The sequence below is a fragment of the Symphalangus syndactylus genome, chromosome 15 (assembly GCF_028878055.3).
Source record: "Symphalangus syndactylus isolate Jambi chromosome 15, NHGRI_mSymSyn1-v2.1_pri, whole genome shotgun sequence".
Classification (NCBI taxonomy): Eukaryota; Metazoa; Chordata; class Mammalia; order Primates; family Hylobatidae; genus Symphalangus; species Symphalangus syndactylus.
In genome coordinates, this window is record NC_072437.2 from 88,967,954 (window position 1) to 88,982,749 (window position 14,796).

Below are 14,796 nucleotides of genomic sequence, written 5' to 3' on the forward strand. Positions count from 1 at the left end.
GTGGTGGTTCACGTCTGTAATCCCAGCACTTTGGGAGACCAAGGTGGGCAGATCACAAGGTCAAGAGATCGTGACCATCCTGGCCAACATGTTGAAACTCCGTCTCTACTAAAAATACAAAAATTATCTGGGTGTGGTGGTTCGTGCCTATAGTCCTGGCTACTCAGGAGGCTGAGGCAGGAGAATCGCTTGAACCCAGAAGGCAGAGGTTGCAGTGAGCCAAGATTGTGCCACTGCACTCCAGCCTGGTGACAGAGCGAGACTCCATCTCAAAAAAAAAAGAAAGAAAGAGAGAGAGACAGAAAGAAAGAAAGAAAGAAAGAAAGAAAGAAAGAAAGAAAGAAAGAAAGAAAGAAAGAAGGAAGGAAAGAAGGAAGAGGAAGGAAGGAAGGAAGGAAGGAAGGAAGTGATTCAGTTACAAAGAGGCCATTAGAGTTGGTCTTCATCTAATCTGACTGTTTTCTTTACAAGAAGAGGGAATTTAGCCGGGCGCAGTGGCTCACGCTTGTAATCCCAGCACTTTGGGAGGCCGAGGCGGGCGGATCACGAGGTCAGGAGATCGAGACCACGGTGAAACCCCATCTCTACTTAAAAAATACAAAAAATTAGCCGGGCGTGGTGGCGGGCGCCTGTAGTCCCAGCTACTCGGAGAGGCTGAGGCAGGAGAATGGCGTGAACCTGGGAGGCGGAGCTTGCAGTGAGCCGAGATTGCGCCACTGCACTCCAGCCTGGGCGACAGAGCAAGACTCCGTCTCAAAAAAAAAAAAGAAGAGGGAATTTGGACACACAAAGAGACCCAAGGATGCACACAGATAGAAGAAAGATACAGCGAGAAGGTGGCCATCTGCAAGCAAAGGAGAGGCCTCCAAAGAAATCCATCCTGCTGACACCATGATCTTCCACCTCCAGCCTCCAGAACTGTGAGGAAATCAACTTCTATTGTTGAAGCCATGCTGTCTGTGGTACTTTGTAATGGCGGCCCAAGCTGACTAACAGGCCGTTGGAGCTGGGGAGGACTGGGTCCCTGAAGGAAAGTGTCAGGATGAAAGTGGACGGAAGGCCAAAGCTTTCCAAGCCTAGGTTATTCGTAGAACCATAAATGGGTGACTTAGCCACAGTTCCCAGGAGGCGTGTCTATTCACGGGGGACTGAAGGGCAGTGCCCTGAGTCTAGGGTTCCCTTTGATTCTTAAATTTCCACAGCACTTTTCCAGAAGCCAGCCTTTCACATTCCCATCTCATTTTACGCCCACCCACCCACCAGTTGTTGGGGGTCACAGTGGGTGGGTGGTCTGATGTCTGGCTTGGACTCCAGATCTCGTCCGGGTATAAACTGCAGGCTGAGAATTCTTGGGAAGCCTCCAAGGCAGGACCACTATCTGTGCTCTCCCTTATCAAAGTGGAGTCATTTATATTTTAATGAGATTATTTCCCAACACAACAGTTTATCTTTCCTTTCATTTATCCCTTTGCCATCTGGTCCCCTTATGTTTGCATGTAGGGCTAGTGGCTTTCTTTGTCTAAGTAGATTTGTCAATAGTTTATAAATTTTCTTCTCATGATCATAATATTTATTTTTCACATTAGACAGACTCTTCTGGAGATTTGGAAGAAAGAGATTTCTTTTTTTTTAATTTTAATGTCATTCTTTAACCTGTAATTTTTGTTTCTGGGAAATGTGTTTTCAAAAAGTAATTAATTAATTAAAACGAAAGAGCAAAAGTTCCCAGACCAATATATTTTCTGGTTCTATTTGCTACTGGATAACCCTAACAAATATTTTACTTAAGGGACTAAATCAAGCTCGCCTAATAGCAAACGGTACAGATGCAATGAAAGTGGCCTAGCTTCCCTCTTAATTGAAATCCAAATCTGGGCAAATCCTATGTTCTGGAGATATTTATTTTTATCTCTTTTCAGTCTCTTGCTTTAAAGTTCTTATCTTAAAGCTACTTAGCTCCTCATTTTTTTGGCCCCCTCCCAATTACTCTTGGCCTTCTTAATTACTAATCCATCTCTTTCATCAGCAAAGTTGATGGACTGTATTTACCATCCGATTATCTTAAGTTTTTTCCTCCAAGACAGGGCTTTGGCATTCCAGTCCTATTCTAATGGCTGATGGCACTACATACCTCTCAGGTGCCTGGTGGGAAGGCCAGCCATGCCCACTGGCCTTGCCCTCTCTTGACTCAAAAAGCTCCATTAGGCCAGAAAATAGCTCTGGCCTATTCCTCAACATATCCCCAGCACCAGCCCCTGCTTAGTACACACTGAGTGTTCAATAAATAAATGAGTGAACTGCCTTGTTTTCTAACACACCAACACATGCAATAATATAAACAGAGACTGAAATATGCTTTATAGGTGAAATGCAACAAAAGATTGATGTTCAGACCTTTCTGAGAAAAAGGGATTAAAAAATCAGCAATATCTTTTATTCATATGCTTCATAGTTTCTAAGGGGCTTTGAATCTCCTGTGAGATTTATATCAACAACCCCATTTTAAGGACAAAGGAAGCCTCACAAGGATTTTGTGAGAATTAAATAAATCATGTATGTAAAATCCTTACCACAACGCCTGACATGTAGTAAGAACTTTAGAAACAGTTGATGGTCTATCCTTTTACTCTATCGAGAGTTTAAACAACTAGTACATGATGGATTCCGATCCAGAAGTCAGGTTTCATGTTTCCTGGCCTGTTACACTTCCTGCCATACCTCAGTATTCCCCCAACACTGTTCTCAGGCTCTGATAGGAGTATCTTGAGGGCAGCAGTCAAGACACCCTAAGCAGACCAGTGACACTTTTCTGTCCCCATCTTAAAGGGGTGGAAAGCATTGTACCCCCGTGATTAAAGAGACTGACATTAAAGAGCTGGACTATGGAGTGTGGGAACCATGTAAGTTTAGGGGCTAGATACCCTGCAGTGATCACTTCAAGGTTCTTGTGTTGGTTACCTGCCAGCAGCTCTAATACCCCACCCCCCAAAAAAATGGGCCAGGTGCAATGGCTCATGCCTATAATCCCAGCACTTTGAGAGGCCAAGGCAGGAGGATCACTTGAGGCCAGGAGTTCGAGACCAGCCTGGGCAACGTATTTTTCTCTAAAAGAAAATTAAAACTCAGCTGGGCATGGTGGCATGCCTATAGTCCCAGCTACTCAGGAGGCTGGGAGGATTACTTGAATCAGGGAGGTCGAGGTTGTAGTGAGCTGTGATTGCACCACTGCACTCTAGCCTGGGCAACAGAGCAAGACCCTGTCTCAAAACAAACAAGTAAAAAATGCAGTGAGGCTATTGAAACCTGGGAACTGAAGCAGAAAGCCATGCATCACTAGAATACAGTGATACTGTTCAAGCTTCTCTTCCGTATAATAAATGCATCACTGAGTTGCCATTAGACTGCAATGCTAATGATGAATGATAACACTGTGTCCCCTGTGGGCAAGGGGAACCTGAATCAATGCATCATTTTGAGATGTGGCTCGAGGTTTTGGTCTGGCGTGCCCTTTCTCTGGATATTTGAGAAAGGCAGAAATCATTTAAATAGCATCTCATTTTCCAAAGCCCATCTTCTAAAAGTCGTGCTGATTTCACCCTTTCTTCCCTGGCCTTTTCCATCTTCCTGAGGATACAACTGGCCCACTCATCAGCCTTCTAGGTAAGTGGCACAGGCTCCAGCCACCTTAAGTGGACTACCTGGCTTCCCTACTCACTGATAGGGTGTCCTGGGACAAGGCACTGGAACTCAATGGGGTTTAGTTTCCTCAATGGTAAAATAGAAAAGTATCTTGCTTATTTCACAACACTTCCCTGAGGATCAAACGAGGTACAGTTTGAATTGTTCCCACAGAGAGTAAATAAAGGCAGGTTCCCTCCTGGCTGCAAGATAAAAAATGGTGGAATATTCATTATACTTACCTACTTGGCCACTTGTATTACTCCTTTTAGTTTGGATTCATTGACAGTCCTTTTCTATTTTCCAAATACACTATAATGATCTACTGGTGACTTCTCGGAGGTGTCACACTTAGGTCAAATGTCTTGCTACCGTCTTTGCAATTTTACATCGCTCCAGTTACCCAACTTGCCATCACTTCCCCTCTAACTAAATGCTCAGTGCCACAACCTGCTTCACACTTGCAGGTCTCTCTTCCTGGAGCACCTCCTCACCCCACAACCTGCACTGGGCTGCTTCCCTGTCATTCACTCGACACATGCACATTGCTACAGGGGCCGTTCCAGGTGTTGCGGACACACCAAGAACAGAAAACACTGTGTCCCTGCTGTTATGGAGCTGACATTAGAGGTATGGGTGGGGAGGAAAGAGCAGGTGGCCAGTAAATAAATCTATCATCTGCCAGTTCCTAGTAGAGTGCTAAGAAATAGAGTCAGATAAGGGGACACTATGAGGTAGGATTAGTCAGGGAGGCCTGCCTTATGAGGGGCCATTTGAACCCAGAACAGAAGGAAATGTGGAGGGAGGCTTGCAGAAAATCTGGGAGAAAATATCCCAGAAAGAAGGAACAGAAAGTGCAAAGGCCCTGAGGCAGAAGAGGGCTCAGGTATCCCTCCCTGAGACAGCTTTCCCTGCTCTCTCGCAATTTGAATTATGTTCTCTCTTTCTTGGGCACACTATTCTTTTCCTTCATAGTGGTTTATCTCCATTTTATTATATACATATAATAATAATAATACATACACACATACACTCAGAATTTGTTTGACTGTCTGTCCTCTGGATTGTAAGTGCCATGAAGGCAAGGATCGTAACTGTTGCTGTTTTCTCTCATTTGTATATGCAGAGTTTACCTTCCTGTTTGGCATTTGGTTACTGAATGAATCAGTACATTAAAAATGATCATTAATGACATTGTGCAATACATCACTGACAATGTTCCTCACCCCACTTGAGAATTTTCTTTTAGAGATCAGTGCATGGGCAGGGGAACCTCCCTTGAAGAACTGGCACGCTCCTTTCTTTCAGCTAATGCCCACCAATACGTCCGTTGCTGTTTGGGGTGCAAGAAATTTTAGGCTCAGTAAGGACAATTCCTCCCAATGGCTTGGATAGGGCTGTCAGAACTAAATTCAAGTTGTTCGGAATCTCCTTCCGCCCACCCTGGCAACTTGCCTCCCTCTTCACCCTTCTAATAGGAGATGAGCCCCTCCAATAGCGATCATTAACTCATCCTAAGGTTATCACCTTGCTGCAACAACCCGTGAATTGCAGGTTCATTCAATGCTCTTTAAATTATTTTTAAAGCCTTTTTTTTTTTTTTTTTAAGTAGCAAAAGACTGCATGACACCTATTGTAAACCGGCAAGTTGAGGGGGTGGGATGCCACTAGGACGTGTACTGAGAAAGGTGATAATGAATTTGGCGTCAGCAATTCTTCAGAAACTAGAAGAAAACACCCAGGTGTTCGAATTGGTCCCAAAAGGGAAACAAATCCTTTTCAGCTTTCACCACGCGCTGAGGTAGGTTTTCTCAGTGCTCCTCCCAGATCAGGAGCTGGGGAATCTCGTGGCAAGTCCTGGGGCTCGGGATTCCCGGACTGTGGGCCTGGGGGAGAGAGGCGGCTCTCGTGTGCACACTCACCCCGCCCCCACAACACACACGCGGTCACGCACCACAGACGAGCACACGCGCTCAGCATAGCCACAGTCGCGTGCAACCAGGATTACACACCGCACCCACATCACACCGCATCCACAGACGCAGGGGACCTCACGCACCTCGGCCACTCACGCTCACATGCCCCCCACGCGCTCGCACACGCGCTCGCGCGCACTCCCCGCGCGCCGCCGCGCGCACACGCGGGTCCCGCCGGACGGCGAGAGGCGGGGCGGGCGCGGCCGCGGGTGCCCAGCCGGGCGCGGCCGGGAGAGGGCGCGGCGCGGCGCGGCGCGGGGTTCGCGGCTGGCGCTTGAGTTGTTTGCCGGCTCCCGGGCCGCCAGACGCTCGGAGGGAGCCCGGCCGGCTCGGACTGGGCGGCCGGGAGGGAGGGCGCCCCGGGTCACGACGGCGCCCGCAAGCCGAGCGCGGCCGGGACGTGCACCATGGACCCGAAGGCGGGCGGCGGCGGCGAGGAGGACGACTGCGTGGACTCGGGCGCCGAGACCGGAGGGTGAGCCGCGCCGGGCCGGGCCGCGGGCGGGGGGCGTTCTCCGAGTTGCGCGGCGGCTCCTCCCCGGCCGGGGACCCTCCTGATCCCCGCGACGGGACCGGGGCGCGGGGCTTCTCCTCCTGCCGGATCCCCCGCTCCCTCCTGGGCGGGCCGCGCTGCCCTGGGCAGGGCAGGCCCCACCTAGGGGGAGGAAAGTGGAAGGACTCAAGGTTCAGTGCAAGCCCACCCATCCCGTGAGGCGATGCAGAGCGCCAGGCGGATGCAAAGACCCCTTGTCTGCATCGCTAGAGACAGGAGATGCTCTTGCACTTGTTTCATCTTTCCTCGGGGACTTTCCTCCTGTAGCTCCGGAGCCCCCTGGAGTCCGGCCCTGGAGATCCGGAGAGGAGGAAAAGCAGAGTGGGACACTCGCACCTATAAGTCTTTCCTAAGTCGGCTAGGAGGATGGCATTTCTCGTTATATGGCTTCATCGTGGGACTTTAATCTGTGCTGCCGAGTCCCCCTCCTCGACTCCTCCAGTCCCGCCGAACTTCCTCACCTCTAAGTGCACCTGTCCCAGCTGGACCCGTTGGCCTGTTGTACCGGCGGGATGGAGATGGTGTTGGGATTAGGATCTAGCCATGCCTTTTTTTTTTTTTTTTTTTAATATTCTCTTCGCTTCAGCGGGCTCAAACAATGAGCTCAAACCTTTGGAGACTAATTAGTTAGTCTCCAAACACTGTTTTCCTGAGCGGAACAAAAGACAAAATGCCTTTTAGGAGATGAATGTCATTATAAAGGCTTCCAGGCAGCCTCTGTCTCTAAAGGACTTTCCTGTGCAGAGTCAGCACCACATTCAGGCCGCGGGTACAGACCCACGAGGAAAGGGTGTCTTTTCCTATCTGGAGTAATCCTGGGGGAGGGCGGGAGCTGCCCAGACTACAGAAAGCCTCATTCCTGGAAGGTCGGAGGGGTTTTAGACTAATCTCAGGATTTGGCAACCCTGTAAGGGCAGGTAGAGAATCCAGGCCCACGATCGACCCAGAGTTCTAATCCAACCCCGGCAAAGCTCCCCACACGGCCCCTCCTGCCCCACCACTCCTAGCCCAAATGCGGGACTTTACTCCCTAGGGCATTCACCCAGCAATGGGCTTTCTCTGTTATCCAAACTTATTCATAGCTCTCTACAGCACCCAATTATAATCTGGTGGAGTAACCTGATGCTAAATGCCAAACTTCCTTGCTTCTTCCCACTCTTTTTATAAGTGGCATTTATCAACTTTAATTGAAGATTATTGGCTTTTGTTTTTCTGCCACTAGTTAGCTGGACCGTGAATAGAAGAAACAAAGCAAAATTAACCAGCTTATTTGTAGCTGCGTTAAATAAAGCATTCACTAGTCTATTCATTTTCAATTTGCAGAGCTCACCTAAAACTGATATTTTTTTTTCAAGGGCTTTGTGTTAGAGAAGGGAGAGGAAGTCCTGGACCCAGGGGGTGACATCGCCCCAGGATCTGGACATCAGCATGACAGCTGCCAGGCCTCCTGGGAGGGGCTCCCCTCCTGCTGACACCAGAGCTTCTGTTCTCAGCCTCTGTCACTAAAATGTGTAGTTGTAACAGGACAGAATTGTTTAAAGAATTCTTGGCCGGGCGCGGTAGCTCGCGCCTGTAATCCCAGCACTTTGGGAGGCCGAGGTGGGCGGATCACCTGAGGTCGGGAGTTCGAGACCAGCCTGGCCAACATGGAGAAACCTCATCCCTACTAAAAAGAATACAGAATTAGCCGGGCGTGGTGGCGCATGCCTGTAATCCCAGCTACTCGGGAGGCTGAGGCAGGAGAATCGCTTGAACCCAAGAGGCGGAGGTTGCCATGAGCCGAGATCACGCCATTGCACTCCAGCATGGGCAACAAGAGCGAAACTCCATCTCCAAAAAAAAGGAATTCTTACTATATCACTAACATCCTTAAGCTAAAGGTAAAATAGCATGCGTTTCAATGTATGCTAATTAGTTTTGTGTTTACCATATATTCACAGAGCCCTTGAATTTCAGTTATCAAAAAGCTGTTCGTTTCCCTACTTTTCAAGAGCTTGCCCCCACCCCTTACCCTATCCAGCTTTCACAGAGATGGTGTAGAAAGCACATAGAAAACAATAAGTGTTTGCTATTGTTAGTATTTTTAAAATGCAAATCTGATCATGTCTCTCCCTTTCAAACTTGTATGGCTCTGTTATCTACAAATGCAAGGAATTTAATGTGGCCTATATGCCCTGACTCCTGTTATGGAGTCCCTTCTTCCCTCCCTGGCCTTGTTTCTCAGCAGGTCCTTCCTTGCGCCTTGTATCTAGCCACATTCAACAGGTTTTTGTGTTTCCTCGCCTTTGTCAAGCTGCCCTCTTTGCCAGCTCTGCCCTTCCCACCTGACATGTCTGTCTGCCAGGTGAAACTCTACTCTTCTTTCAGGACTCAGCTCAAGTGACACATCTGCTAAGGCAGTGATCCTTAATTTGGGGTCCATGAATTCCTTCAAGTTGTATGCAGAATGATGTGCTTTGTGAATTTGTATGAGAAAAGAACTTATTTTTTTTATCAAATTCTCAAAGTAGCTGGTGATCTATTCCAAACCAAGTTTGGGCAAGGTATGAGACATTTCATTTTCAACACACTGTGTCTGAGGTGTTGCAAGACATCCAAGTAAAGATGATAAATCAGCAGTTGGGTATATCTGTCTGGGACTCAGAAGGGAGGTCTGCATGATGACATTGCATTTGGGTACTATTTACCTAAAAATGGCAATGGAAGTCCTGGGAGAGACTAAATCAACTAAAGGTAATAGCAAGCACTTTCTTAGCATTTAGTATGTGCCACCTACTGTTCTAAGCCGTTATGTATTTCATGGACTCCTCGAATCCTTCAGCAACTCTGTGCAGCAGCTGCTCTTTAAGACCAGCCTTGAGAAACTGCATTTAAACACGCAGTCAATGAGAATGAGCTGATAAAGGAGCCTGAGAAAGAGTAGACTTGGAGTCAAAGAAAGAAGAATATGAATCATTGAAGCCAAGGGAGGTTTAAGTTTTGGAGAAAGGAAAGAGAGATCAACTATGCTACTGAGAAACTAATGAAGATGAGGAACGCTAAACGTCTTTTTAAAATGGAGATGAAGTGAAGGAAGAGTGGTATTTCACAGCGGGGTGGTGGAGGCAGGAGCCAGATTAGAGTGGCTCTAGAAGGCAGTAGAAGGTGAAGAAAAGGAGACAGGTGGATTCCTTTGTCTGGAAAAAGGAGAGGCAAAAAGAGGCAGTAGCTAAAGGGGAGAGTGGAGTGAAGAAAGATTTCTTAAACATAGGCGCTAATTGAGCAATCAGTGTGATAGAAAGGATTCTGTAGAAAGGGAAAGGAGAGGAAGAGAAAAGATGATAATCTGTAATGTCGGCTTGCTTTCTTTTTTTTAACAGACAGGTTCTCTCTGTCACCCAGGCTGGAGTGCATTGGTGGAATCATGGCTCACTGCAACCTCAAATTCCAAGGCTCAAGTAATCCTCCCGCCTCAGCCTCCTGAGTAGCTGGGATTACAGGCCTGCACCACCGACACCATGCCCAGCTAATTTTTTTATTTTTATTTTTATAAACACAAGGTCCTGCTATGTTGCTCAGAAACTGTCTTAAACTCCTGGCCTCAAGCAATCCTTCCACCTTGGCCTCCCAAAGCACTAGGATTATAGGTGTCAGCCACTGCTTCTGGCCCTATAGTGTCAGCATTCTGAAAAAGTGGAGGCAGATGGACTTCAGACCACAGGGGGATGGATGGCTTTAGGTAGGAGGCAGGACATCCCCTCCTGCAATTAGAAGGGCAGCCAAGATGGGGTTTCTCTTTGGTGTAAATACAGCCCTCCACCATCTGAGGAGAATGGTGATTTGTTTTTTGTTTTTTGTTTTTTTTTGAGACGGAGTCTCGCTCTGTCGCCCAGGCTGGAGTGCAGTGGCGCAATCTCGGCTCACTGCAAGCTCCGCCTCCCGGGTTCACGCCATTCTCCTGCCTCAGCCTCTCCGAGTAGCTGGGACTACAGGCGCCCGCCACCACGCCCGGCTAATTTTTTTGTACTTTTAGTAGAGACGGGGTTTCACCGTGGTCTCGATCTCCTGACCTCGTGATCCGCCCGCCTCGGCCTCCCAAAGTGCTGGGATTACAAGCGTGAGCCACCGCGCCCGGCCGAGAATGGAGATTTGAATAGTTGTTTGGAGCAATGTTGAGCAGGTGCCCAGTTGAAATTTGCAATTACGTATTTAAATAAATAACAAGAGGTACAGGTTCCCCTTGTTATTTATTTTCTCGCAGCAATGCTCAACTACCTAGGGTCAGGCAGAGAGAGAGAGTGGGTAGTTAGGATCATCAAAATTTGGGGTAAGGGAGTGTGAACAAAACATAGAAACAAGGGCTGTCAGGGTATTGCTTAAGCTGATTATCCATCCTTTCAGCAGCATGATGGAAGAAACAGTTCTGAGAAACTTTGTGGGTCCCACTGCCAGTGGCCATGTTGGCCACTTTGAAAGTTACAGTCACAAGAGCCAGCCTGCTTGCATTCACATTCTGGCTCCTCCACTTAGGGACTGTGAAACCTTGATCCAGCGACTTAACCTCTCTCTGCTCTCAGTTTCCTCCTCTGTACAATGGGGATGATGATAGTAGTACCTACCTTCTAGGGTTGGTGTGAGGATTAAATGAGCGTATATATTTAAAGCCCCTAGAACAGTGGCTGTTCAGTGTCTAGAACCTTAGTACATGATTATTTCTCACCATGCTATATTATTATTATTATGAAGAACACTCCAAATTATAAACTTAGAGTTTTGTATAATGAAAATTGTGAACTCAAGACCATATGTTTTTCAAACTCATCACAATAGATCCTCTGTTGCTTTTAAATACCTTAAGTAATTTGATCATTCAGAACATCTGAGAGACTACAGGGCATGCCTCGGTATTCTAATAATTATGTTTTACAGATGAGGAAATGGAGACTCAGAGGGCACATGGCTCGTTAGAGGCATGAATTGAAGCCTGGATCTCCAGTGTGCTTCCCACCTAGTGAAGTTGCCTCTCCAGGAGCTGTTTGATCTGTAATTAATTCTTGTTTTCTGCTCAGACATTTTCTTTTGCTTGAAATGCTGCTGCTGCTGTCTCACCCACCTAATACAGGCAAAGACTAAAAGCAAACTAGTATTCTTCTGTAGCAATTGATGTCCTTTTGAAACTCTCATTTTCCAAATCCACTTGAAAGAAGCCTTGTGCTCTTATGTACTTTCTGTTAGCAAAAACTGGCAAGTCGGCTGCTGATGGTGGTAAACTATCTTAAGAAACAGAATCCCTTAAATAGAAAGTTCCTTGTAAACCCAAATAAAAGCCAATGCTTTATAATGACTGTTTCATTAGTGATGTCTTCAAGATTTGGCATGTAAACCACTCTTTTGCATGTGATGGATTATTTTCATTCAATAGTTTGGTCTGGCATTAATGAACTTCCACTTCCACCTCAGCTGTCACTGAGCTTCTGAACCTGTAGGGCCATACCATGCCCTGTTTCTTTGGAGGACCTCCAATTGATACTTCGCTGTGACTTAAGACATAACAAAAAATCAAGGGTCTAGACTTTAAATAGATGGTTGGAAAAGAATAGGTGGGGTGAATTTTTAAATGGGATAGGCCTTTTAAAAAGATGAAAGGGGAAATGCTGTATAGAAGACCAGAGCGTTTGTTAGTACTTTGTTCTCTTTGTATTCAAGGTGGAGCTAGTTAACATTAAATTTAATTCAGTGCAATGAGGGTTAACAGATGAGGTTCATGATGCTCAATAGCTGATGTTTTACAGAAACATCAAGATCAATTTTACAGGAATGCCAAGATCAATTCTTATGCCATGATTTTCCTGGAAAATAATTTAGGAAGGTATTCTGTATATATGTAGTATATCATTTGGTAACTAGGCTGCTGTCTGATAGGGTAAACTGTCTTAAGTACAGAACTTCTATATAATCCCTATATGCAATATTGTAATTAATATAGTCAAGGGACTGCATCTTTCTGTTCATTATTGGCACAAATACTAAATAATATTTGGAAATGTGTCTATATTTGTCAGGTGTGTGAATGTACATAATTCTTGTATTCTACTCTATATCATGTGTATAAATTTTTCATTCTAAATTCACCTTTCATGCTTCATTCTGGCAGGGTTGAATGTCTTATGCATAGCCAGCTAACTAAATTCTTATGATGTGAGACCAATAAACAGAAATCTCAAGGCAGGTACCCTACTGCTGTTCCTTCTTGCCTAAAAAAAAAAACTTGGCCAGAGTACAGACTTGTCCAGAGAACCCTAATCAAATACCTGGTTGTTCTCTGAAATGGTTTGAACCTATTTATTATGTGCAAAATTGTTTCAAGCTTTGTAGTTTGTGTTTCCTAGCAGTATTTCTAGTAAATAAGCTTTTGAGGTTATTTGGAATATATTTTAAGAGCTATAAAAGTATTTATACCTCAACTCAGTCTATATTTCCACCCATGATAATTTTTCTAAGGAAAAGAAAATAAATATAAAGCTATATTCATAAATACCTCATTGCCATGTGTTTTGTAAAGGTGAACAACCAGGAACAATCATTACTTAATTTAAAATGATAATTACAGGAAATGTGTAGCAGCATGTTATGATGGTATCAAGTGAAAAGAGCAATTCAAAATTGTGTCTCTGTCATTATGGCAACTGTGTACAAATTGCATATACTGAGGATCAGAGGCTGGAGAGCAGTGGGAGGCTGTAGGTGACTTTCCGTGTGTTTCTGTTGTGACAGTGGACCGGGGTGAAAGTTGGACTGCAGAGCTGGGCCATCCGTCACGGAGAGAGGGGTTTGTGTTTTACACTAGTGAGCTTGAATTTCATCCAGAGAGAGACATGATCAGATTTATCCTTTGCAAAGATTGGCTGCTGTATGTGGAGGGAACTGGAGTAGGATCAGCGTGATTGTCAGAAGGCTGACCATTCGGCGGGCCCAACCCGGTGGTGCCCTTAGTCTCTAGAAACGTGGAGGGACTCATAGAGGGGCATCAGTTATGCCAGCACCTGTCCTAAGACACTAAAATACTGTTGCACTTTAAGATTCTTGAACTATGTTTCAAGTGTAAATTTCATTCTACATACATATCCATCTGTATGCAGATCTTTAAAATGTATGCATATGTGAATCCCATCTGCTTCAAGAGAATTTGGAAAATCCTAGCTGAAAATACACATTTTAAAGAATAAAAGAAATAGAAATATCGCACATTCTTATTGTGTGTTGTATTTGAATAGTCATGACATTTCTTTAAAGTCTGTCCATCTTAAGATGATTTTATTGTAATCGAATTGTTTTCCTGTTGCATCTACCAGAGTGGATATTTGCTGAGCACTCTAAGTTTATAAATAATTACATTTCCAAGTATTGTTCTAAAGTTTATGTCCTGAATGGTTCCAGAAATAATTTAATGCACCAGTACTGGGTTACAAATCCTGGGCTTCAGAACGTTGCTAATCCTTGACCCTCCCCTCTCTGTTGTCTCCCTTAGCCAGTATGTCACCATGTGCTAGCCAGTCAATCCGTTCTGCCTTCGGAGTCCTTCCTCTCCACCCACCCTGCACACTCAACTTCAGTCACTAATCATTGCTCACCTCCTGGTCTCTGTTCAGATAGTATCACTTTAATTTCCTAGTCAATAAAATAAAAAATTGAATTTTATATATATATATATGAATGCAGTTTGTAATATATAAAGGGATATGCAAATGTTGGTAGTTGTTATTCTTTCCAGTTTTAAAATTCATTGATTCCATGACTACTAAAGTATTTCATTTGCAAAAGTGAAAACCACATGTTGTTTTCTTCCATTTTGTTCCTCAACCAATAAATCAATGCAGCATTTTGAGTGATGTAGGTTATTTTAATCAGTAAGAGGCATGCTGCTTATAATTTTTTAAAAAAGTTTTGCATGTACTTTTTTAAATGTGGCAAGAAGTTCAATGGAGTGAAAATTGGATGATTCAGGAAAGGCAGCAGGAGACTCAGGAGATAAAAGGAATGTATATCTATAAAATTAAACATAATTAAGCAGTTTATTTGCATAACTACGTCCCCAACTTCCATGGCAGAATAAATCCCTACGTGCTAAAGTGATTAATTTCCTACTGAGAATGACTTTGGGACGCTAGGGGAAGAAAATAAATAGCTTCCATATCAAATTTGTTGCCAGAGAGGAAAGTCTTAACAGCTACAGAAGTAGGGCAGAAACTTACTAGAGATTAAGCAGATCCTTGGCCAGAGCCCCACTCTTACGGAGGCTGAATGCCAGCAACTGATTTCTCAGCATAGAAACTGAAAGGGCGATTTCACCCCAGCCTTAGCCTGCCTTTTCCCTTTCCCTATCACAGCTCACATCCTGTTGCTCTAATATCCAGCAGGCTTTCTTCTCAGATGGAATTGAAATCAGTGGAAATATCATTGTGCTTTTCTTTCCTGGTGGTCAGCCCCACCTTGAATGTGGAAACCTTCACAGCTGAGGTTCCCTCTCTCCTCGCGCTGGGATCCTCTGCTTATGTCAGCAAAGAACATTTCCCCATGGTGTGGTGCGAACATTTGAAGGGTGCTCATTTG

At 45.2% G+C, this 14,796-nt stretch overlaps 1 protein-coding gene across 2 annotated transcripts in view; it reads left to right on the top strand.

The window, feature by feature from the left end:
- The first annotated feature begins 5,909 nt into the window (after positions 1-5,909).
- FAM124A (family with sequence similarity 124 member A) overlaps positions 5,910-14,796 on the top strand; it is a 62,331-nt gene continuing 53,444 nt past the window's right edge. For both annotated transcript variants that reach the window (XM_055244519.2, XM_055244520.2), the window contains exon 1: positions 5,910-6,129. In XM_055244519.2, coding sequence (XP_055100494.2) covers positions 6,062-6,129 — 68 coding nt within the window. In that variant the 5' untranslated portion in view covers positions 5,910-6,061. The remainder of the gene's footprint in view (positions 6,130-14,796) is intronic.